This window comes from Drosophila serrata, unplaced genomic scaffold (genome assembly GCF_035046125.1).
Source record: "Drosophila serrata isolate PLE 108 unplaced genomic scaffold, ASM3504612v1 contig_324, whole genome shotgun sequence".
Lineage (NCBI taxonomy): Eukaryota > Metazoa > Arthropoda > Insecta > Diptera > Drosophilidae > Drosophila > Drosophila serrata.
Window position 1 is genome coordinate 131,310 of NW_028257222.1, and position 25,728 is coordinate 157,037.

The following is a 25,728-nucleotide window of genomic DNA, read 5'->3' on the forward strand; positions in this document are numbered from 1 at the left end:
TATAAACTTCTAACTCTTACCTGTAACTTTTTTACTTCGACTATACTTGTCGTATGATGTGCAAGCTTTTTTAATCACATTTTTTCTCTCAATGCAATCAAACGCATGGCGGTTGTCTTAATTAATTCTGGCATCGAAAATAAGCCAATATATAAATAAAACAGTAACACTAACGGATTCATTTATAAAGACTTACAGTTTTACAGTTTTACATTCACAGTTTTTCATTTTTCCTCTATATCTAACGATCGTCTGTATGGTAGCTATATGATGTAATCGTCCGAATTTCATTTAAGTAAAATAAAAATTCAGGAAATTTATAAAAGGGCTATATCCAAAATTTGATGAAAATATGTTCAAAACTATAAAAAGTTATAAATTTTAATTGTATTAATTTCTCGATCGTTCCTATTAGACTTCTGCATGAATGTACTCATTTGCAGCACAACAGTACAGTAGTGTAGTGTTCTGAAAAATACTGCACTCATTTCTTACTGTACAGTATTCTCAGTAGGCCAACAAAATATAGCACAACATTTTTAGTGTACCCACTCCGAGTGAGAGCAGTATATGGTTGTACTTTTCGTCAGTGAAAACTATATTTGTCTCTTTTTAAACAGCTGTACAGCTTGCTAGTTGACTGTGTACAGCTGTGCAGATGAGTGCAGTATTTTTTTAATAAGTGCATAAACATGGATTGCAAAAAAACGACGCTCGTGCAATGACTGTTCCACATATTAAAAACTTAAAAAAAAATCTTCACCAAATAAAAATGACATAGAAATAGTTACAAAAATGCAAACTTTCGCTTTTAGAATATTTAGATTCAATAGTCATAGAAAATTTAAAAAAAATATCACAATATTGCCCTGTTTTTGTTTCCACCCACTAACAAATTAACTAAATTCTCAGAATTAGAAAAGCAACAAACTTTTAAAGACGTAGAAAAATGATGAATAATATTCATATAAATAGCCAAAATCATGATATAGAAAAATTAATTTAACCAGAACAAGTCATAGATAATATATTTGCAGATTATTCGGAACCTGTTCAGAATACTAATATTTTGCAATATATTCAGGATGAACTTCAGACATATAAAAATATAAATAAAGCTTACAGTGAAAATTTTGATGTTCTGCAGTGGTGGTCAATTAATAAAGACCGTTTTCCTTTGCTGTATCAAATTAGCTGCAAGATACTAGCAGCTCCCGCGAGCAGTGCAGCATCGGAAAGGGCATTTTCTGTTACAAAGAATTTAATTTGCGAAAAGCGGTCTAAAATTGCCACCACTGAAGACTTAGTTAATAAAATAATGTTGCTCCATTTTAATATTAATAATTTAAATATAAATTCTGTAATAACATAAAATAAGTATTATATCCATTTTTAAGCCAAGAATTATTATTTTCTAAATTTCTAATTTCTGTATTTTATAATAAATACATTTAAAACGAAAATACAAATCATTCTTTCTATGACATACATACACACGAGAACTCTATATGTGTGTATGTACCAGTCATGAAGTTTCACTCACTGTACAGTAAGTCAACTGCACACCAAAACACTGTACAGTGCCTTGCTACTGTACACCAATTTCGATGAACTCGTCAACAGCTGTACAACTATGAAATGAGTGAGAACACTGTCAATCGAAACCGACAATACTACCCTACTCACTCACACCCAAATATACTGTGTAGAAAAAAAAGTGTGCCCACTTTTAGACTGAGTGATTCATTTGCCGTTTTGGATGCATTCATGCAGGAGTCTAGTTCATATGAAAACTATAGGATATAGTATAATGACATTCTTTCGTGTCGTTCCTAAACTTGCAACTTACAAGCTAAACTGCTGCTTTGTGGAAAGAATTAATTCAGTTGATGATTTGAGCGTCCGCTTTATCGTTCATACTTCGTCAATGGTGAATAGAGCCAGGGGTGTGCTTGGATTTATTAAACGGTGGTCGAAGGAATTCAATGACCCCTATGTTACTAAATCCTTATATACTTTTTAAGTTCTTCCCATCTTAGAATATGGTTGCTGCGTTTGGAGCCCTAAGTACGGCGTCCATAGTTAACACATCGAGTCGGTTCAAAATAACTATTTACTGTTCCCTTTACGTGGTTTATATTGGGATGCAAATAACTAATAATAACTAATAACTAATAAACTCCTCCTAATTAACTTACCATCCTTAGTCAACCGTTTAACTATGCTTGACATTACCTTTATCTATAACCGCATTCATTGTGACGTGGAAATTGCTCTATTTCCATGTAGCTAGTAGAAATACTTGGTCATATAAACCCTTAGTGTTGCACCACTGTAGAACCTCCTTTGAATTGCATGAACCTTTTAGAGTATTGTGTGCAAGTTATAATGATTTGTAAATATTAATCTCTAAGTCTTCCAAAACTAAAAAAAAAATCTAACCCACTTAGTACACATGCAGGCAAGCAATCTGGCAGCACGCCAGTAGTTCATTTCCTCGTGTCCTTTTCTATATTTTCTATCGCGCCTACTAACACTTAACCAAAAAGGCACGTGCCTGTTTTCATACGGCCCACTTGAATGTACTGACCGTAGTGAATCAACGTCGATTAATAACCTTTTAGCTTTTTAAATAACCTTCCAATTAAAATTTCTTTAAGCAATTTATAAAAAAGTTTTACTTAATGTTTACGCCAGGAGTTCCCGAATTCGCTCGCTGCTAAGCGAGCTGAGGGACGGCTTGTCCGTTAAACTCAGCTTATCGGTCGAAAGCGCGGCCCTTATGTTTAAGCTTAGTCAGTACTATGCAACAGTACTGCACAACGGCAGTTGAGAAATTCATATTTCTCGTCATCTCCGATCATCAACATTTTGCATCCGTGTCCGTTTTCTGTGTGGCGCCAAATTCTTCGACTTTTCTTTCGGTTCCCCATTGTCCATCAACTTGCCAACTGTCGAGGCCTAATGTGCATACAAATACACACACACACATGCAAGCTAAACTGTTGCACATTCTTCCGTGCATGACAAATTCGACGTGAACAGCGAAATTGTGCTTTCGGATTTTTTCCCTGTTCGCCGAATAGTCCGACGCTGCCGCGGTATTTTTTTGTCGGTGTGTGCCTTTACAATATAAAATTTTTTTTTGACACTCAATTCAAATACAGTCCACTCTTCGACGTTCCACTGTGCCAATACATGCCCTTACACATATGTACATATTTTTTCATATTAACATGTATGCCCATATATTCTACAATATTATTTCTGGCTCCAATTACAAATAAGTTACTCTGATAATATTTAGCCGAGACAGCGGCCGTGTTTTTGTTGTTGCCGTTTAGTTCTTTGGGTCCCTAACATATGCACCGCTTGCCGACGGCATAACCCAATGAGCCTTTACTCCGCGAACAAGAACAAAGTGTTTTTATTCCACCTTTCCGGCTTAAAATAATTAAACATCTGCGGCTGATAGTTTTCTAAATTAACAAATAGTTCAACAACCGCCAATAAATCCTGAATCTGAACTTAAACCCAAACGGGTGAGACCACGATTGTTTATCACCATTTTTCAATGTAGGCGCTGCAGAGGCAGTGTTGTTTTTGCACTGCTTTACCGGCAGCAGTGAGCTTTTTCTCCCGAACATATTTCCATCTTTCCTGCTCCGTAAATTTGACAATAATTAATTATTTGCGATTGATAATTTCCTAAATTAGGAATTAATTAAATTTTTTTATTACGGGATAAATCCACAATTCGTAAAACATGTTTTGAGCTAAACATATAAGCAAATATTAAGGCAAAATAAATAAGTAATTAATTCTTAGAGAAATACATTCATGCCTGAACTACCATCCACATATGTATATTCTACACAGTGAAATTTTAATTTTTATTACAAATTAAGGCCATCGTCGACGTCACGCCTACCGGTTCAGGGCATTTTCAGACAAGATCGGTAACTGCGAGCGTCCCAGAGCGCCGCCTTAATTGTTTTAAAATTAGGGTGACTCCAGCACCCAGAGGGTGTGACATTTGTTCCAGGAAAACTCACCCCATGCGTATATGTGCCCGTTTCCCCGGAATGAATGTTTTCGAGCGATCAGATTTCGTCGGCAGACAGCGGGATTGCCCTAGTGCACACTCCTGCCGTACGTACCGCAGACGACATCACATTTTGCTGCATCCCAGCGACCGAGAGCCCAGAGCCGATAAAATAAAGATGAAGGTTGAAAAGTTCAAATTTTCTTATGCTAGGGATATTTCATCTTTCAAAGTAAATGTCCCTAACGAGCTCTTTAACACAATTTGCTCTATCAACTTCTGGCCAGAATACGTTGTTGTTTTAAGGAGTTCGAAGCGAAGAAAACGAAAAAGCGGCCTCTAGGACCACCAGACCACCTTCTACGTCCACCAATTGCGACCCAAAAAACTAATCCACCAACTAGGTATTTCCAATCAGAATGCAAGAGGCTTCCGTAGTAAGTTTCCTAACTTGTATTCCGATAGCCATTCGCTTCCCTTTCAGGTTATTGTGCTCACAGAAAACTGGTTAAAGCCGGAGATTCTGAGCTCCGAAGTTTTTCCAGCTGTGTTCACGGTATATCGGCTAGATCACCCTATCAGACGCGGGGGTGGAGTTCTTATAGCGGTGGACTCCTCACTCACATTCAACATCGTTGCATTCCTCGAAGGTTAATAATTCTGACGTGAGTGAGGAACGATGTTGAATTCCTCGAAGGTTAATAATTCTGACGTGAGTGAGGAGTGCAACGATGTTGAATTCCTCTGTGTGAAGCTATCTATCAAAGGTAGCTCCATTTTTATTAACTGTTCCTACATACCTCCATTGTCCGAACTTCCAATTTATTGGAATCACCTTTCTGCCATTCAGATGGTTTCCAGTAAACTCTTGGATAGATACCAGTTGGTAGTCCTAGGAGATTTTAATATCCCTGGTGCTATTTGGTGCTCAAGAATTTCCACCAATACTCTCAATACACCTACACAATATGACTTTATCGCTGGCGTGTTTGACATTTCGCTGTCTCAAGTCAACCATGTTCAAAATTCCTTAAAGCGCTTGCTCGATATTTGCTTCGTCTCTGATCCTGCAAGAGTCAGTTTAGCAAGGGTGGCGCCTCTGACGCAGCCCGAAGATCCTTATCATCCAACTTTCGATGTGACCCTTGATATCGGGTGTGACGTACAGAATATTTAAGACCGGCTGAATAATTTTATAAACGAGTTCAATTGGTCCGATCTATACATGTGCACTGACATGGCAGTTGACGTGGATATTTTGTACAGTGCCATGAATTCATTTTTTACTGAATGTGTTCCGTTATATTATCCGCCAAGCTCGAATAAACCACCGTGGTTTACTTAGGAGTTGAGCCGACTTAAGAATAAAAAATCAAGACTGTATGCTACATTTAAATTCACCGGTTCTCAATCTGCCCTTTCATCTTATTTATCAGCTCGGTCAAACTTTACCGTGCTGAACGCGCAATGTTATAACAACTATTTAATTCCTTGTAGGGCCCTGTTCGCACAGGACCCAAAACAGTTTTATAATTTCGTTAACAATAAACGTAAGCCTAAAACAAATCCTTCTTCGCTTTCATTTGAAAATACTACCGCAAATAATGATCAGGCAATAGCCGATCTATTTTCGCAGTTTTTTAAAACAACTTATTCAAGCTCTTCGTATTTACACCAGACTTATTCCGACGACATACCCAAATCAAACTTAATTTTCCGTCCTAGCCTAAACGAAAGCTCTCTCCTTTTAGATCTCCATCGTGTCAAGCCAGTTTATTCGCCAGGTTCCCCACAAGCAAATGGACAAGTGGAACGCATAAACAGGACCATAGGACCTATGATAGCAAAGTTAACTGAACCTGAAAATGGAATACACTGGGACAATGTAATAGAGCAAGTAGAATTTATACTCAATAACACTATACACCGAAGTATTAAACAAGTTCCTAGCAAGATGCTTTTCGGCGTAGAGCAAAAAGGTCAAATTATTGATGAGCTCAGGGACAGATTGGAAGAAATCAACGATACAACATAGGAAGAAAGCTTAGAGGAAATCAGTAAACTAGCTGTAGATAATCAAAATCGAGCACAGGCGTATAACGAAACATATTATGATAAAACAAGAAAAAAGCCAAAGGATTATACTATAGGAAATTATGTAACGGTTAAAAATTTTGACAGTACTACGGGAGTTGCTAGGAAGTTAATCCCAAAGAATAAGGGCCCGTATGTAATAGATAAAGTGCTTCGTTGAAGGTTTTCATATTTCTCGGAATCCATACAGGGGTGTTTGGAGCACTCAAAACATAAAACCTTGGATAGGAAAACGAACGAAGTTATAAAGAAACAAATATTCGATAAACTTACTATAAGAAAATGAAGAATTAGTTACAAAAAAATGTTTATTTCAAAAGAAACCTGGATCAGGGGATCCAGATGGTCAGCATGGTCAAATCGTAGTAGGCTAGCAGAGAGCCATCTATGTTAAGCCCATCTATGTTAAGCCCTTCTATGTTAAGCCTATGTATGTTAAGCCTATGTTAAGAGATGTAAAGATCATGTGAAACTGGAGAAGTGAAACATTCGGTTGCGTGGAGTGAAATAAAGAAGCACGAATTAAAACGCTCGGTTTAACCTACCACAATATATATAATTTATATTATATGGATTCATAGTCATAGAAGTTCTATCTGCAAGGGTATAAAAACTTCGGAGTGCCGAAGTTAGCTTCCTTTCTTGTTTATTTTAATGTCTTTTGAGATGATGATGATTAAGGTTTCACTTTACCAGTCCAAAAACTTCGATTTTTAAAACTATTTTTGAAATTTCCCCTGTACTAACCCGAGAGGGTCCCTAAAATTTGTTTTTGTACTTTAAATGAGTTTTTAATACTAAAAACAAAGCAACCACACTCGCCTGTCGCTTAATTTCTAGTCAAAGATTCAACGATAAATGATAGTATACCTATACTATCAATCACATTTTAAAATGTGTTTTTTTTTTACATATTTGTTAAAACAATCATACTTACCGAAATCTAAATTGATGTCCTTTTTCTAAAAGCGATTTTGATATTTCAAAAGCATCCATTATAATATTTAAAACATTTCTGAAGTCCATCCTGAGATGCGTGTTACAACTTTAAATAAAGAAAAACAATTATTACCGCGATGTTTAATAAGTTGGCAATTATCAAAATATTAAAAGAAACCAGTATGTTTTACAACATTGTAATCAGTCTCTCACATCGTGCATATGTGAGTCGAAAGGGACTTTACACCCGAATTCTGAGCGAAATCAGCCAGGAATGCAGACGGAATCAGTCAGTAATCGTAGGGGAATTTGGAGCAGAATCAAAGAGGAATCCCAGAGGAAAACGCATAGAAAATCCTCGGAACCCCCGTCCCCTAGTAAATATCTTGCGCATTTTATAATTTATTTATTTATTTATTTATAAAACTTTATAATTTGATCATTGATTACAACAATTTTTTGAGCTAAATTTCTTACATTTCCCTTAAACATATGTTACGGGTCTTTCCTTCCAGCTGTTGCCCCTTCATTCTATAAATAAAATACATAAGTATTTTTATATGTACAGCTGTGTTCATTGAAATAATTATATTCCTCATGTTTAGTTGATTTATTGCACAATGTTTTTGTAAAATGGAACATAGATATATAAAATCAAGCAAAATTTCCGTTCGATTTGCTGTACTTTTGTTTTATTTTGATATTTTTCACATAAACCAATAGTTTTGGCTGCTATTTCAGTGAGTTTTGGTTTTTGTTCGGCATATAGTGTCGAAATTTGTTGTAATTTTTGTAAAGCTAGTTTATTTAAGTTCTTTATTATAGTCCACAGAAGGTGTTATTACTTGGTTAAAGGCATAGCAAAACCATGTTGGATTTCGCCAAAAGCCACTTGAACTGGCCACTGTCTAAATGGCGTAATATTCTTTGTAAAGATGGTCCAAACTGGTTATATTTGGTGGAAAACTATTAAGACAATATGTCCATCGACGTGAAAATAATGAGGATCGCCCAAACCAGGCGCTGAAGAAAGAACGGTGGCCCTAAAATCATGGTAATGGCTGCTTTTTATAAAATCTTGTAGGTCCTATACATATGCTTGATGGCATCATGGACCAACATGCCATCGAAAACTTATAGAGGGACATTAAGCGTTACTTATCGAAGAAGTCCCCGACTTCTAAGACGCAGCTTCGGCAATTTGTGGAGCAGGCATAAGGCCAGATTCCCCTCAAGACTTGGATAGCAAGTAAAGGTTTTTCAACAAAATATTAGATCATATCCTAAATATATATTAGTAGAATTTGGTTATTCATACGATATTTTTATATTTATAACATTTATTTTTAATTTCTTTACTTTGACTGCTATTTCAACGAACAATTTATACTTTTTTGTTTGTTATTAGCTATATCTTCTAAAATGTTTAAGTTACCTAAACGAAATAATTATTATATTATTAATAATTAAATACACTTAGCCTTCATAAAAAAAAATTCTTATAAAAGTAGTGTTTGTAACAGTATTTTCCAATCCTAAACGTGCAGGTCGTAAGCACTGCTATTTCAGTAAACACAGCTGTATGTTAAAATCAAATGAACTATATTTTCCATAAATATATATACCAGTTACACAGAAAACAAATTCTGGAAGTATAATGCCTTCACCGTTCACACTAAAAGCAATTCTGCAAATGAAATTATTAATTGAATACAAATAAGTCACTTACCTTTTAACAATATTTAATAAATTACAATAAAAAACACTTATGAATACTTCTGCGAAAAAATCGATTTCAACAATGAGACTATCGATTCTTTTTTTTTCGATAAATAGTATATAAATATACGTGAGTATATATAGTGAGTATATAGAAGACTATCTGCAATCTGCATTCAGATAGCTTTAAAACTGAGACTTGGTTGCGGACAGACGGATAGACGGACATGGCTGGTTCGACTGGGCTGTGGGTGGTGAGAATATATATGTATACCCTGCAAGGGTATAATAACAATTACAAAATAAAAAAACAAGGCAAGAGGCTAATTCGGCATTTCGGAATGGGCCGAATCGGACGCCTATCTCATATAGCTGCCATAGGAACAATCCGGAAATATATAAAAAAAATCATCACTTCTCTGTTTTTCAACATATACACTGCGTTTCACTTGAATAGCACACTTTACATAGGGAATTTCAAATGTCGAAATCTTTTAAACAAAAACTCGTTGATGTTATTGTTTCTATTTATAGAGTAATCAATTTTAATTATAAGAAAAGTAACAAAACTTAAATTAAATTAACAATTAATAAAGGTTAACAAAAACACTTCAAAACTTCAAAAATTCAATAACAATTTTGTTTCACATGAATAGCACATTTTAGATTTAGTGTCATTTTAGCAGCCAAGAAGATTGATTCATAAAAGTTTTTTGATTAATTTGTGAATTTCAAACATAGTTTAATAATTTTGTGCAATTATGGGTCGTGGAACGTCACTAAGTCACAAGGAACAGATCCAAATACAAAGCTATATTGATTGTGACCTTTCTGTGGCTAATATAGCGAAAAAAAAATTGGAAGAAGCTGAAAAGTCGTACACAATTTTATAAAGAACAAGCAAAACTATGGATAAAATATGAAAGGTCGCCAAAGTAGTCTCCTTAGCGACACAGATAAGCGTGCAATTCTGCGGGAAGCCTCAAATTCTCATGATTCTGTGAGCAAGATAAGGGCAAAAGCAGGTGTTGACGCGAGCAAAACTACTGTTGGGCGAGTTATTTCCAAAGCTAAACATCTTAAACGCTTGAAACTTAAAAAAAAACCACCGCTTAACCCCAAACGAAAGGAAGCACGGTTGACCTTTTGCCGCGTCAATATGTCATGGTGTAACGAGTGGAGGCGCGTAGTTTTTTCTGATGAAAAAAAGTTCAATTTGGAGGGGCCAGATGGCTATAATTATTTTTTTCATGATCTGAGGAAAGAGACGCATCAATTGGAGCGTTTACACAGTCGAGTAGGCGGATTTATGGTTTGGGGAGCCATACCTTACTATGGGACTTGTGAACTCCAATTCTTATCCTCAAACATGAACGCAAAAGCGTATCTAAACGTCCTCGAAAAAGCTTTTCCTCCATTGGTAAATTTTTTCAATCATTTGCCTTGGACATTCCAGCACGACAATGCCCCTGCACGTGTTGTAAAATCTTTTTTAAAAGAGAAAAATGTTGAAACTCTGCACTGGCCACCATACTCGCCGGATCTGAATATAATTGAAAATGTTTGGGGATGGCTGGTCAGAAAGGTTTATGAGTCTGGCAAACAATTTTCAACAAAAGACGAACTAATTGACGCCATTCAGAGGGCCTGGGCTACATATCCCTAGACTACATTAAAAGTCTATATGATTCGCTGCCCAACAGGATCTACGAGGTTATATTGAATAAGGGGGGCTCGACCCATTATTAAATTAACATATATATTTACATTAATACTTACTATTGAATAAAAACACATTTCCTAATACTTAAGTTCATTAAATATACTTTAAAAAAAAAATGTGCTATTCATGTGAAACAAAATTTTTGTGGAATTTTTGAAGTTTTTCAGTTTTTTTGTTAACGTTTATTAATTGTTAATTTAATTTAAGTTTTGTTACTTTTCTTATAATTAAAATTGATTACTCTATAAATAGAAAAAAAAAACATCAACGAGTTTTCTTTTTGTTTAAAAGATTTCGAGATTTGAAATTCCCTATGTAAAGTATGCTATTCAATTGAAACGCAGTGTAAATCTACCCTGAGAAATAAGCGTGGTGGATTATCCCAGAATTTTGGTTTTAATTTTCTTTAAAAGTAATGATATTAAATAGCTTCTATAGAAACGAAACGGCAAACCTGTGAATGTAAATACAAAATGTTAGTTTTGGAAATTTTGCATTACTTGGTTGTTTTTCAAACACACTTATAATTTAAATATAATGTTTTTTAAATTTATTCAAAAGCAAATTATTATTTTTCCGGTTAGTTTTTTTCTTCATTTTAATCGACTTAATGATCCAACAGCAAACTGCGATGGTATTCAAACATCGTCGGGCCTCATTTCTTATTCTCTGTTAATTTTTGATATTTTTTTGCAATTCTGAACCATTCAGAAATTTTTTTCTACTGGTTATAATATTTTACTTTTGCGGATTAAAATTTCAATAGTGAATCGACATTAATACATATATGACATTCGCCAATCACTTGCTTTTTAGCCTTGATATAATAACAATACCTAAATTTTTGCATCGAGTACTTAAATTAAAATTTTAAAATTATAAAAGTTTTGTTAAAATCTCAACTAAACCGAAAATTCATAGGTACATAGGTGCTACATTTATTATTATAACTTTATTGATATCAACACCTTCAAATTCAAATTTTGAAGAAGAAAAAAAAAAACAAAAAAAAAAAAAAAAAAACTAATTATAAATTTTTTCATGCAGACATAAAATAAAAATAAAATCAAAACACCCGCTAAACTGGGCAAGATATCAATTAAATTTAAACACAGTATTTTAAGTTACTCTTACAATATTAAAATAACAAAAAAATTATAAGTTTGAATTCATAAAACATAATCAAATTTAATAAAAAACTAAAAAACATGGCAATTCTTGTACCGAACATTATTTCGAGCACGTCTTTTAAAATAAAACAAGAATGGAAGCTTACTTCGGTGTGCCGAACTTCCATACAATCACTAAGCAAGAAACACATAGAGGTGTCAAACAGTACCAAAAAGTACTATCACAAAAACGGCTGAGCCTGGAACCCCAGAGCACCCGAACGATATGTCTAGAAACCCAGAGTGCCTTCGGCTTTTTCGAGTTCGAAGCAGTCGTTCGAAACCCAGCACAACCAGAATCAGTGCTGCCAACTTTTGACCAACAAAAAAAGCTGTTTTTGACGGGAGAAGTGAAAAAAAAGCTTAAAAAATTTATAAAAAAATCCAAAAAAAGGCTGAAACAAATGTATAAAAAATAGAAAAAATGTCAAAAATATAACAATTTAATAAGTTCATTTTTGTTCAAAAGATTTCCATAATTTGATCAATTTCTTCATGGTCTTCCTTATTTTCGTAAGACCTAATAGTTCCTATAATCTGCAGATATTTGATTGGCACTTCATAGTCGACGCAGCATTTCCCGACCCTTCGCAATCTGTTTCTGTATATTAAAATAAAAATGAATATAAATAGAAATGAATATCTTTTGCTTGCACAAGTATGCTTCTTTGTTGCAGCGTGAGCTCGCAGATCACTAAGTTTAGCTGTAATAGTAGTCTTGCAATAGTTGCAATAAACCCTTTGCAGGTCTGTGTCATCCCTGCGAATCCATGCCTTAAATTCATCACTTTTAAGCCAGACATCGCGGCATTTTTGTTTATACTCCTTCGGCATTTTAGAACTTGCTAACAATTTACGCGCACTTTTTATATAGAGATGGAAACACTAAGCGAGTTATGACATTAGCGTATATCAATTAAACCAAACGATACGTCGCTACATTATCTGGTTTGTTTGTAAAGCTAACTTTTTAGCTGCCACTTTTTCATATTTTGTATTTAAGTTTTAACAACACAAAAAAAATCGGGAAAAAGCCAATTCAATTTCCAAAAAAGCCAGAATTCCCGCTTTTCACAATTCCCGCAATTCACAAATTTTTCCAGCAGTTAGCCTTTAAAAAAAGCCAGTTTTGACGGGAAAAAATCCAAATTGGCAGCACTGACCAGAATTCACTTTTCAGTGGCAGATCGACCGTGGAAGGATGAGCAGGGGTGCGTTTCTTTGTGCTGTGCTCTCGTTTCTGTGTATATGTGTATATGTGTACAAGCGCTCACACGTTTGTATGCGTGTTCAAATTTCAGCATGCAGAGTCTTTTTCATAGGTTTCGGACGGCCACAGCCAGTGGGCCGAAGCGGCGGCTCACTTGCTTATGACGTCACAGCAATACTTAGCGGCTAGTGCTTGCATTGGGGGACAAATTATTTAAGTTATTTCACTATAATTACTACTTATTTTAATTTAAGTTTCTTTTCTGACTATATTTCCCAAAAGGCATTTTGTTGATGAATCATCGATGAATTGTTCATGAATTTGTTGATGAATTGATGATGAATCATCGATTAATTGTTGATGAATGATCGATGAATTGTTGATGAATCATCGATGAATTGTTAATGCATTTTTATTTAAGTATTTATTTATTTAATTTAATTTTTTTCATTTGCTAAGCAACAACAAAAAAGTGCGCTAAAACAAAAGCGCGCCCAAATATGCATACATATGTACATACATACATAGATATTGACATATGTATGTAAGCATAATTAAAACAAATCAAAGAATCTTAGAAAATCAAAACAAAACAAAAAGTGACACGCGCAAATCACTTGCATAGACAACAACAACAAACCCTGCAGTACCTGTCATCAGTAATTCATCAACAGTCAAGCGGGTGCTGTTGATGATTCATCGATGACAGGCTATACAAACTGTTGATGAATTTAACATGGGCATGTCATAGGCTGTCATCAATAAAAATTCATTACCAATTCATCGATGATTCATCAACAATTCATCGATCATTCATCAACAATTAATCGATGATTCATCAACAATTCATCAACAATTAATCGATGATTCATCAACAATTCATTAACAAATTCATGAACAATTCATAGATGATTCATCAACAAAATGACTTTTGGGAAATATATTGTCAGGAAAAACAAAAATTAAATTAAAATAAGTGGTAATTATAGTTAGATAACTTAAATAATTTGTCCCCCAATGCAAGCGCTAGCCGCTTAGTATTGCTGTGACGTCATAAGCAAGTGAGCCGCCGCTTCGGCCCACTGGCTGTGGCCGTCCGAAACCTATGAAAAAGACTCTGCATGCTGAAATTTGAACACGCATACAAACGTGTGAGCGCTTGTACACATATACACATATACACAGAAACGAGAGCACAGCGCAAAGAAACGCACCCCTGCTCATCCTTCCACGGTCGATCTGCCACTGAAAAGTGAATTCTTGTTGTGCTCGGTTTCGAACGACTGCTTCGAACTTGAAAAAGCCGAAGGCACTCTGGGGTTCTAGACATATCGTTCGGGTGCTCTGGGGTTCCAGGCTCAGCCGTTTTTGTGATAGTACTTTTTGGTACTGTTTGACACCTCTATGTGTTTCTTGCTTAGTGATACAATATAAATTATATATCTTTATGTAAAAAACAATGAAGTAATGCCGGCTTTCATTTCATTTCCCTATACATATTATATTCACAGTTTTGCATTTTTCTCTATATCTAACGATAGTTTGTATGGCAGCTATATGATATAAGGTGCCGGAAATAAGTAACAAAAAAAAAGCTTTAAGGCTAGAAACACACGATGCAAACAATTTGCAGCAAGTTGATTGCTGCAATCAAATTTGCACGTATAAACAGGAGTGAAAACATTTTGCTGCAATTAAAGAACTTGCAAAGTTTTTTTTCAGCAATAATTGTTGCTTGTCGTCTGTATACATTTTTTACCGCTATCTTGGTTGCGTCAGTCGAAATAGCTATGCAAAAGTTTGCGTGCAAATCAAAAATTTATTGGAGAAAGAAATTTTCTTGCAATATTTTCAACTTGCTGCAAATTGTTTGGATCGTGTGTTTCTAGCTTAATATTTTTCAAAAAAACAAATTTGTAATTTTTTTTATTAAGTTTGTAACATTTTTCATGTTATAGAAATAAAATAAAACTTCACAACACATCATAAAAAACAAAAAAAAAAAATAATTTTAAACTAAATAAGTAAATCAGACAAAGTCAATATACATTAGGCTTAACGGTATTTATACCCTTGCAGGGTATTATAATTTCAGTCAGAAGTTTGCAACGCACTGAAGGAGGCACCTCCGACCAGGGTGGCAGGGTGCATACAGAAATTTGCACACGGATACAAACGTGCGAGCGCTTGTACACGTGTACACACATACACAGAAATGAGAGCACAGCGCGAAGAAACGCACCCCTGCTCATCGTTTCGCGGTCGATCTGCGACTGAAAAGTAAATTCTTATTGTGCTTGGTTTCGAACGAATGCTTCGAACTCGAAACAGCCGAACGCACTCAGGGGTTAGACATTTCGTTCGGGTGCTCTCTCAGCCGTTTTTATGATAGTACTTTTTTGTTCTGTTTGACTTCTCTATGTACATATTTCTTGCTTAGTGCTAGGGGAGGGCGCCCATAACAGTGTTTTTGACCATGATTTCTGGGTCCTTTAAAAGGTTTTTCACAGTTCGCTTACTCCTCCCACATTTCTCAGCAATTTTGCATATTGACTTCCCCATTTCTCAAGCGCCAATAAAAAAAATTGTTAATTAAATATTTAAACAAATTAATTTTTTGACGAAACTCACTAAATTTGATTGTTTCTAATTGTCAGCAATTACTGCACTTTACTGAAACCAACACAAAATGATCTGTTCCACTTAGTTATTTCGTTTGGCAAAATTAAAGTTCGTCTGATAAAAACAAACCTAACGGGAAAAATGTAAGGTCCTTTTTTAGGTTCTCCTTGCTTATTTCTCACACATCGTTCAATCAACAATTCGTAGAAGAAAACAAATTCGGAAATTGTTTTTTGTAGACAAAAAAAATCATTATTTCGTACATCTTAGTTGTCCGATTTTTCTAAAAGCGAAATTCTATAATAATATAAAAATTCTACATCTCAAATTGATTTAAAATCTATTGAAAACTGATAAAGTTATAATTTTGAATTGCATTAAGGGGGTAGACCACCCTGACATTTTTTAAAAATCTAATTTTTTTTTTTTAATCAATCTTGATGCTGATATTCTTACGGTCATTTTAAGACATCGGGCTTAAAAATATCTCGTTACTTGTGGATTCTACAGCCATTAGAAGTGAGCGCTGCCGGTATACCGTAGAGTACTTTCTTTATCTTCTTTTGCGTTTTTCTCAAAACAACGTTTTTTAAAACGGTGTACATGATTTCTCAAAAACCGCCGGACCGATTCTCTTCAAATTTTTTACACAGCTTCTTTATAATGCCCTCTATGGCATGACGTAGGATTTTTTCGATATGTTTTTTTGTTTTAAAGTTATAAATTTTTAAATCAAAAATTTTGTTAAAAAAAAAAATTTTTTTTTTCAAAGTGCTCCCATTTGCTCAAAAAAAATTATTTCCACAAACGGCTACGTCATGCTATAGCCATACTTGTATAGCTTATAAAAAATTTTTGTTTTTGAATTTCGGATAAAAAATGTGGTGTGCAGCATGTACACCATCCGACCATTCCCTAAAAAAAATTCGTTTTTTGACTGGCTATATCTCCGAGGTTCGTAAATATTTTTTTTTCTTTCAATAAGTATTTTTTAGTTTAACATATGTACTTTGATGTACTAATAAATAAAAAGTTGTATTCCCAATAACTTAGTCAAAATGAATTTTTGAAAAACCCTCCAAATTTCATGCGTTCAGGGTGGTCTACCCCCTTAATTTCTTGATCGTTCCTATTATAGCTCTATGATACAATAGTACGATTTTCATATATAGAAGACTAACGTCAAAGTTTCATACAGAAAGCTTAAAAACTGAAACTGGACATGTCTAGATCGGCTGTGCTGTTGATCCTGATCAAGAATATATATACTTTATATAGTCGGAGGTGCCTCCTTCACTGCGTTGCAAACTTCTGACTGAAATTATAATACCCTGCAAGGGTATAACAAGAAAGGAAGCTAACTTCGGCACGTCGAAGAACTTCGATGACTAGGAATCTATACAAAATAAATTATATATTTTTTTGTTAAAAAACAATGAAGTAATACCTGCTTTCATTTCATTCACCTATACATATTATATTTGCGGATTTACATTCACAGATCGTCTGTATGGCACCTATATGATACAGTCGTCCGATTATCATAAAATTTAACACAAAATTTAAAACTAATATAAAATGGCTATATCTCAAATTTGATGAAAATCTGATGAAAACTGAAAACGTTATATTTTTAATTGCATTAATTTCTCGATTGTTCCTATGGGAGCTATATGATATAATTGTCCGATTTTCATAAAATTTTCCACAAAATTGTAGAATAATATGAATTGGCTGTATCTCAAATTTGATGAAAATCTTTTGAAAACTGAATATGTTATAATTTTTAATTGAATTAATTTCTCGATCGTTCCTATGGGAGCAATATGATATAGTAGTCTGATTTTCATAAAATTTTACACAATTTGTTATAATACTTAATAGAATTAATGTCTTGTTCGTTCCTATTGGAGCTATATGATATAGTAGTCCGATTTTCATAAAATTTTCCACAAAATTGTAGAATAATATGAATTAGCTGAATCTAAAATTTTATTAAATTCTGTTAAAAACTGAAAATGTTATAATTTTTTTTTGTAAATATTTTACGATCATTCCTATGGCAGCTATATGATATAGTCGTCCGATCCGGCCCGTTCCGACATATATACGAGAGAGAGTATATAGAAGGCTAACTGCAAAGATTCATTCAGATAGCTTCAAAAGTGAGAGACTAGTTTGCGTACAAACGGACAGACGGACAGACATGGCTAGATCGACTCGGCTGTTGATCCTGATCAAGAATATATACTTTATATGGTCGGAGGTGCCTCCTTCACTGCGTTGCAAACTTCTGACTAAAATTGTAATACCCTGCAAGGGTATAAAAAGTGCACAAAAAAGACTTCAGCATAAAAATAAGCCATTACATTTTTTTCTGTTAAATTATTCCATAATAATAATAATTAAGAATATGGTTTTTGTTCAATATAAATGTTAATACAAGGATTCAAAATACTTCGTTACAATTTTTTGATTATCTTTTATCGTTTAGCCACTAGGGACTTTTTAAATTTTTGATTTTTCACTGCACGAAATAAGCTTGATTAAACGGACAAGGTCCGGTTCTAGTACACGAGAAATACAAGCGATATGAATAAAAGCAAACGGATGCGATCCTTTCTATTCAGACAAAGCGCCACCGATCACAGGAAGTGAGTGAGAGGTGGCTAGAAACAGTCTTGTCACAGCACTGGTGGAGGGGTTCAACGATGATGGGTGGCTGCTGATAAAAAATATGGCAATAGGTCGAGAGCAGACTATTACTGTTTATATTAGAGCCATCTGGTCCGACACCTTTCATGGAATCCTCAGGCGTGGTTAGAGAGCACCGAGTGATGAGTGCATGATACATTGCTAGGATTAGCAACGCACGGAAGCTCGTCCCCGTCACGGATATCCCAAAAAGGCCCAAAGCTTGACTAAGGGACAGTCTAACCACGACAGGGTGGTAAGAACTATGCGGACCAAGGTATCGATATAGAGGACTGGGCTATCCTCAAGGCAGATCGTTTTTCATCAACCAACGATGTCCCGAAAAAAATGCAACCAAAAGGTCCGAAATGCCATCAGGATGTCCGAGATCAAGGTCATCCTAGCCAACTCTAACGATGTCTTCCAGATCGAAATCGATAACACCAAGCCAAGTGTGTGTTATTTGTCTTACCACAGTATTACAGTATTTTTAATAAAATAATAACGTATATAACAAAATATTTAGTACCATTTCTATGCATAGGTTTAGCGGAAAATTAATAATCCATCGCCAAGTGAAATCTAGTTGTATGTTTCTATTATTTTTTCAACTACTCTATATGATATAGTTATCGTATCTGGAAGAAGACTAATAAATTTCAGTCAGATTACTCAAAAACTGAAAGAAGAGTTTCTGTAGAAACGGACAGACGGACGGAAATGGCTAGATCGACTCGTCTCCCTATGCTGATAAAGAAAATATTTTTGTACTTTATGAGTCGGTAATGACTCCATCACTTTGTAGGAAACTTTGGACTAAAATTTTTTATTTTTATACCTTGCAAGGCTACGAAAATATAAATGTCGTTCACGATTTTGCTGTGTGTTTTGCAAATACTACTTGCCGAATTCTAATCCTTATTTTAAATTTGTTCTATTAAAGTTAATTTAAATTTACTTACATGTCTATAAGAATTTCCAGTAGTTCCAGTAATTTAACGTGCATCTCCGGCAAAAAAGTTTCAAAATATATTTTATCAATTCGAAAGTTGTTTTTTTTGTAAATATTACAATTTAATCCATTTTTTATTAATCCAAGTATTTGTTGGGTACAAATATATTTTGTATTTATTAATGGCTTGCTGAAAGTGTTCATAAGTATTATATCAGACTAGAAATAATTTTTTAGTATCTCACCTCAGTGCAATTTTTAAAAATTCAATAAGATTGAAAATTCTTTGAAAAACTGTTTGTGGCCTATCAAAAGGATCTTTTTTTACTTCGTGTGTAAAATATTCAAAAGAATTGACGTTAAAAGAACTGTCGAAAGTTTCTTCTGTATTATTGAATTCGGTTTTTAAAAAATAATAGAGTGTTTTTAGCAGGGATAATTGGTAATCTCTCCATAAAGTTTCACTTTTACTTTTACCACTGCTTGAATTATCTGGAATATTCTTTAACAAAAGCCAACATTCACCGGCTTGTTGAACAATATCAGAATTACTGTTGTCTAATAAAGATATCAATAACTTTTCAATAGACGATATTCCACTTTTAATCGATTTTGGGTAATATATGAGGCATCGTTTAATTGTCAGTAAAACAGAAACAATATAATTGTTGTTTTCATATAATTCGTTTTGAGAAACAATATCAAATAGCTTATGTAAATAACAGGATAAAAAAGTTTTTGATAAATTAACATCGGATTGGATTTTCAAAATAAGAAGTGCTGAAAATAAATACAAAAATATTTAGAATTAATTTAAATATTTTGTAAAAATAAACATTAAATTGTAAAATATGGGTTAACTCTGAATATATACATTTTCGACCCCATCTTATTTATATTCTTAATCAACATTACCATCCGAGTCGACGCTGCTCCATAAACTTAAACTTTTAAAATTAACACCCTTTCAAGTTTCGTGTGCTTTTAAGACCCATTTACAGCTGTGCTCACCGAAATAGCAGTGCAACAGAAAAACAACCATAAAGCATATTTTTTTGCATATTCCTTTTTTTTGTTGATCTATTGCACTAGGTTTTTGTAAAATGGAACACAGAGAGGAAAAAGAAGCAGTTAAATGAGATTTGTGTTTTTTGTGTTATCTTGATATATTTTCACACGTGCAAATCGTTTGGCTATTCACCTAAATATTAGTTTTTCATTTTGTTCAGCAAAAAGTGCTAAAATTTGTTGTAATTTTTTTAAAAGTGAGTTTCGTTAACATATTTTAGGCGCAATACACCATTACATACAATAAAAATTAATTTAAGTGGGAGGAGGATCTCACTGGACCAAGACACAAAAGGAATGACATTATTCGTCTTAGAAAGTGAGTTTAATTAAGTTCGTTAGTATTGTAGTATACACATATTGTATACCCACTGTACCAAGAGTACTTAAAGGGTACACACTGTAACACTTTGTTGCAGTGTATACATAATTCAAATGTCCTGGTCATAAGCTCAAGTGGCCGAAATATAAACCGATCGCTAGTGCTAGCGTCGGCATAATAGTAACACGAACGGACCACATGGGCTCTTGCAGCATTCCATCGACTTACGCCTTTGATTGTTTCTGTTGAAGCTTCTTTTGGCGTTAAAAGTCTATTTTCTCGCATTTTCGACATCATAAGTCGAGCGTCAGAGTCCGTTAAAGGACGAGGACGACGATTGAACTTATTTTCCCGATTATTTTTGTTTTTGTATTATAATTACTTCATTTCTTCTTTTACTCTTATACTTTATATACTTTTATACTTATACTTTTCAAGAAAAAAAAAGATTTGGTCATTAACTTCATTCGTTTAAGTTTTACGTGCACTCAAACTTGAAAATGTTAATCATGGAATCACTTTTGCTCCCCACTGTACATAGCTGTCTCTCTGCCGCCGTGTGTGGGCAGCGCAGCGACGAGACTAAGCTTACTACTTAAAATAAAAAAAAATAATTTAAATCAAAAACGATATAAACGTTGGAGCGGCACCATTTCTGCTCCCACAAAAATAAAGAAGTAAAAACCAACACAAAAACTAAATTACTAGAAATTACTTTATGGCGACCCTTTGAAATTACTTTAATATAGTTTATGCGCAATACACCTTTATCATGCAAAAAAAAATTAATTTTAGTGGGAAGAGGATCTTACTGGACCAAGACAGAAAGGGATAACATTATTCGGCTTAGAAACCTATCAAGAAACCCGAAATCTTTTAAAATGTTCCACTAAAATGGTTTCGTATGCCATATGATATGAACCGCAGCCCGGAAAACAAGGGGCGGTTCGCAAAATTACAGTTGCAGACGACCGACGCATAGTACGCTTCAGCTTCCTTTTGCATCCTCTAGGTATATAAAACGAGAGATTAGTTTGGAAATCAGTGATGTGACCATACTTCTTGAAATATATTTGAATGCACGAAGTCCACGGAAGATGTCATTACTTGGTGGCCTAAAAATCATGGTATGGGCATGTTTCTCATACAAAGGTGTAGGTCCCTTACATATGATCAGAGCTCGCAAATAACTGTCGACCGTTTCTCGTTGTCTGCAAATAAGTGTCTTTTCCTGACACTTTACGAAAAAACTCAGAGAGCAACCGAAATAAGGGTGCTTAAATGAGCTCGCTCGCGCTCAGAGCGAAACCGTTTTTTTAAATTCTGTTTTGTTCTGGTTGTTCCAAGACCGTTTTGTCGTGTTCAGTGAAGCAAAAAGTCTTTTGCATATGTATTGGTATACACTCACACGCATAGGCAAGCAAGTCGTTAAGCGTCTGTATTGCGATCGTGAATTGAGTGTGTGTGAGTAAATGCAAAGACCGTTTGCGTTGAGTTTTTCGGTCAATCGGTCTTTTGCTGACTCTCATTGTGCGAGCGTTTCTCGTTTCGCTCTTTAGGCAATGCTCATTGAAAGAGCGACACACAAAGAGCTCAACGAAAAACGTTCAACAGAAAACATAAAAGAATACAGCAAGAGTCTCTTGTTCAGAGCGAGAGCGAGAGAGTATGAACTTTTTCGGTTGTGCTCGCAACGAGAGCGCAAGAAAAAAATCGGTCGACAGTTATTTGCGAGCTCTGCATATGATCGATGGGATCATAGACCAAGATGGATATGTAAAAATTTTAAAAACTGTCAGGCAGCCGTATGCTGAAATGCAATTTATTTGCACATTTCAGCAGGATAACGATCCTAAGCACATCAGCAAGGTGACCAAGGAGTGGGTTCTGTAAAGATATAGTCGATGTAATGCCATGACCAGCACAGTCCCCGGATTTAAATCCCATTAACAACTTATGGGGGACATCAAGCGCTACGTCACAAAGTCCCCAGATTCCCCTGAAGCGTTTTCAAGATTTGGTGGACTCCATGTCACGTAGCTGTGATAGCTAATAAAGGCCACACAAAAAATAAGGGAATAAGATACTAGAAAACCTGGCAAACTCCGTTTCTCCACCAGATGGCTTCGTTTTATGTAACATTTCGTTTTGTGATTAAAAAATGAAGATTTTCTTTTTTTGTTTTATATTTGAAAAGTAAAGGATCCAGGTTAACTTTTCCACTTGCGTAGCACAATCCAGCCGTTTCTCTTTTGAACTTTAACGCATTGCAATATTGGCATATAATCGTCATTGGTCCAACATCTAAATTTTCATCATCACTGTAGTTCTCAGTGGGATCATATGGGAATGCCAATCGATTGTATGATGCTAATGATCTTTGTATCCTCACGCGTTGTCTCAATAGGGCATTTTCTCTTATTATATTTTGTCTTTCTTCGCTTAAGTTCTGTGAACACACTTGTTGATTATGATGTTCGTTCGCTCGTCGTCATTGTGGACTATAACCTCAAATGCACGATCCACATAATTAACACATTTCATCTTACCACCTTAAAAACAAATGCCTACACTTTATTTATTTTATCGTTTCCAATTAAAATGTTAGGAAACGACTACTTAATATATTGCTTTGTAGTAAACGCTATATATCAGCGATGGATATCCCGCTTTTCTGTCGAACGGGATAAAACGTATCCTATGTCCGTCTCTTGGCTCTAAGCTACCTCCCTACCAATTTTCACCCAAATCTGTTCTGCCGTTCTTTAGTTATAAGAGGTGTAACAGACACGACTTTCTTTTATATATATATAAGATATCTTGATATTTATAACTATTATTATACCCTTGCAGAGTATTATAATTTCAGTCAGAAGAGTGCAACGCATTGAAGGAGTCATCTCCGATCATAAAAAGTACACTCAACCGCATATCTCTGCGTACACCCCAAAAAAATTTCAAATTCAAACTTTAAACACAAGAATTTTTGGCTCCTCGCCTGTAATTTTGATCCTTTCCCACACAATGACATCCTTAAGCATTTTTTTCGACGTTATGTTTCCGGATCTTCCGCTCCAAGAGATGCCACAAATGCTCAATTGGGTTAAGATCTGGACTCTGTGGAGGTATTCGCGAATGATTTTTTTTTTAATAGAAAGTTAAGCTTTGTATTGTACGCCGTGGGCTTCGGATCATTGTCCTGTTAAAACTAATACCAGGTGTGGCGGTTAAAAATTCTTAATTTTTTCCGGAGATGGCGCTGAATGCACCCATTGGTTTACACTCTTCTATCTTACGCCGTTTTGTTGTTATGTCAATGCACTTTGAATCGACATAAATACTTGCACAGTTCCGTGTTAGCGTCTTGGTTTTTTAGTGTTGTAAAAATGTCAAGTTACGAGCCAGATAAAGAGCATTTGCGGCACGTGTGCGAAATTTTGTTATCTCGGCACCAACATAAAAGTTTTTTGCATCAGATCGTGACTGGGGATGAGAAAAATATTTATTTTGAGAACCCCAAACGTAAAAAATCATGGGTTGACCCAGGTCAAGCATCAACATCCACCGCAAAACCAAATCGCTTTGGAAAGAAGGGAATGCTGTGCATCTGGTGGGACCAGAAGGGTGTGGTGTACTATGAGCTTCTGAAATCAGGTGAAACGGTTAATACCGTCCGCTACAATAAACAAATGGTTAATTTGAAGCGTGCGTTGGAAGAAAAGAGACCGGAATGGGCATCAAGGCACGGCAAGGTGATTCTGCAGCACGACAACGCCCCCTCGCACACAGCGAAAGCAGTCAGAGAAACCGTTTCTACGTTTGGCTGGGAACTTTTGCCCCACCCGCCCTAGTCACCGGACCTGGCCCCATCAGATTACCATCTGTTTTCATCGATGTCGCACGCGCTCTCTATGCAGCACTTCAAAAAACTACGAAGAAGTCAAAAAATGGGTCGATGAGTGGATCGTATCGAAAGATGAAAAGTTTTTTTGGAAGGGGATTCACAATTTACCGGAAAGATGGGAAAAATGTATATCAAACGATGGAGCATACTTTGAATAAATGAATTTATTCACTTATACTTAAAATTACGATTTTTTTTCGAAAAAAATTAAGAATTATTGATCGCCACACCTGGTATTCATGTTCCAACCCTAATTTTACAGGACTTTCTTGAAAATTGTCTACCAAAATCGGTATATAGATACCTTGGTCCAAAAAAGACAATTTCCCAAAATTGTTTCTGACGATACTGTCCTCCGTGTCCTAAAAAGGGCTGCATACCAAAGTAGAGTCGCCCGCAAAAAGCCTCTGATCTTGGAAGTCAATAGGCAAAAGCCCCTAATTTTTGCCAATGAGCACATTACCAAGCACCCAGATTTCTGGAATAAGGTAATTTTATCCGATGAAAGCAAATTCTGCATATTTGGAATCAAGGACATAGTCTTGGTCTGGAGAAGTCTTTTATAAAGAAAATTAAGTTGTCACGGTAAAGCATGGAGGAAGCAACATAATGGTGTATATAAATTCTTGATCAGCTGAGTCGATCTAGCCATGTCCGTCTGTCCATTTCTACGCAATCTGGTCTCTCAGTTTTTAAGCTATATGAACGAAACTTCTTCTATATACTCTCACTTGTATATATGTCAGACGACTATATCATATAGCTGCCATAGGAATTATCGGAACATTTTTACAAAAAAAAATTATAACATTTTCAGTTTTCAACAGAATTTAATAAAATTTGAGATATGGCCATTTCATATTATTCTACAATTTTCAGAAAAATTTTATGAAAATCGGACTACTGTATCCTATAGCTCCCATAGGAACGATCGAGAAATTAATACAATTGAAAATTATTTTTTAGTTTTCAACAGATTTTCATCAAGTTTGAGGTATAGCCCATTTTTATTTTTCTAGAATTTAGATTCTAATTTTATGAAAATTGGACCACGTTAGATCTTCTATTTCTTACGATCGTTAAATATATATAGTTTATATAGTAATAATTCCTAGTGATCGAAGTTCTATCTGCAAGGGTATATAAACTTCGGCGTTCCGAATTAGATTCCTTTCTTGTTTTTAATTGCTTTACTTTGACTGCTATTTCAATAAACAGCCTAATATATACTATTTTGTTTGTTATTAACTTTGTCTTCATAGCTGTT

At 34.9% G+C, this 25,728-nt stretch overlaps 1 protein-coding gene across 7 annotated transcripts in view; it reads right to left on the reverse strand.

Annotated features, from left to right (window-relative positions):
- LOC110179906 (proline-, glutamic acid- and leucine-rich protein 1) overlaps positions 1-25,728 on the reverse strand; it is a 50,942-nt gene that overhangs the window by 10,156 nt on the left and 15,058 nt on the right. For 4 of the 7 annotated variants that reach the window (XM_086837582.1, XM_086837578.1, XM_086837579.1 and 1 more), the window contains 3 exons: positions 19,413-19,947; positions 19,178-19,357; positions 7,077-7,184 (listed from right to left, as the gene is read on the reverse strand). In XM_086837582.1, the coding sequence (XP_086693708.1) occupies positions 7,077-7,184; positions 19,178-19,221 (152 nt within the window). In that variant the 5' untranslated portion in view covers positions 19,222-19,357; positions 19,413-19,947. The remainder of the gene's footprint in view (positions 1-7,076; positions 7,185-19,177; positions 19,358-19,412; positions 19,948-25,728) is intronic. The other 3 variants (XM_086837584.1, XM_086837585.1, XM_086837583.1) reach the window with 1 other exon arrangement.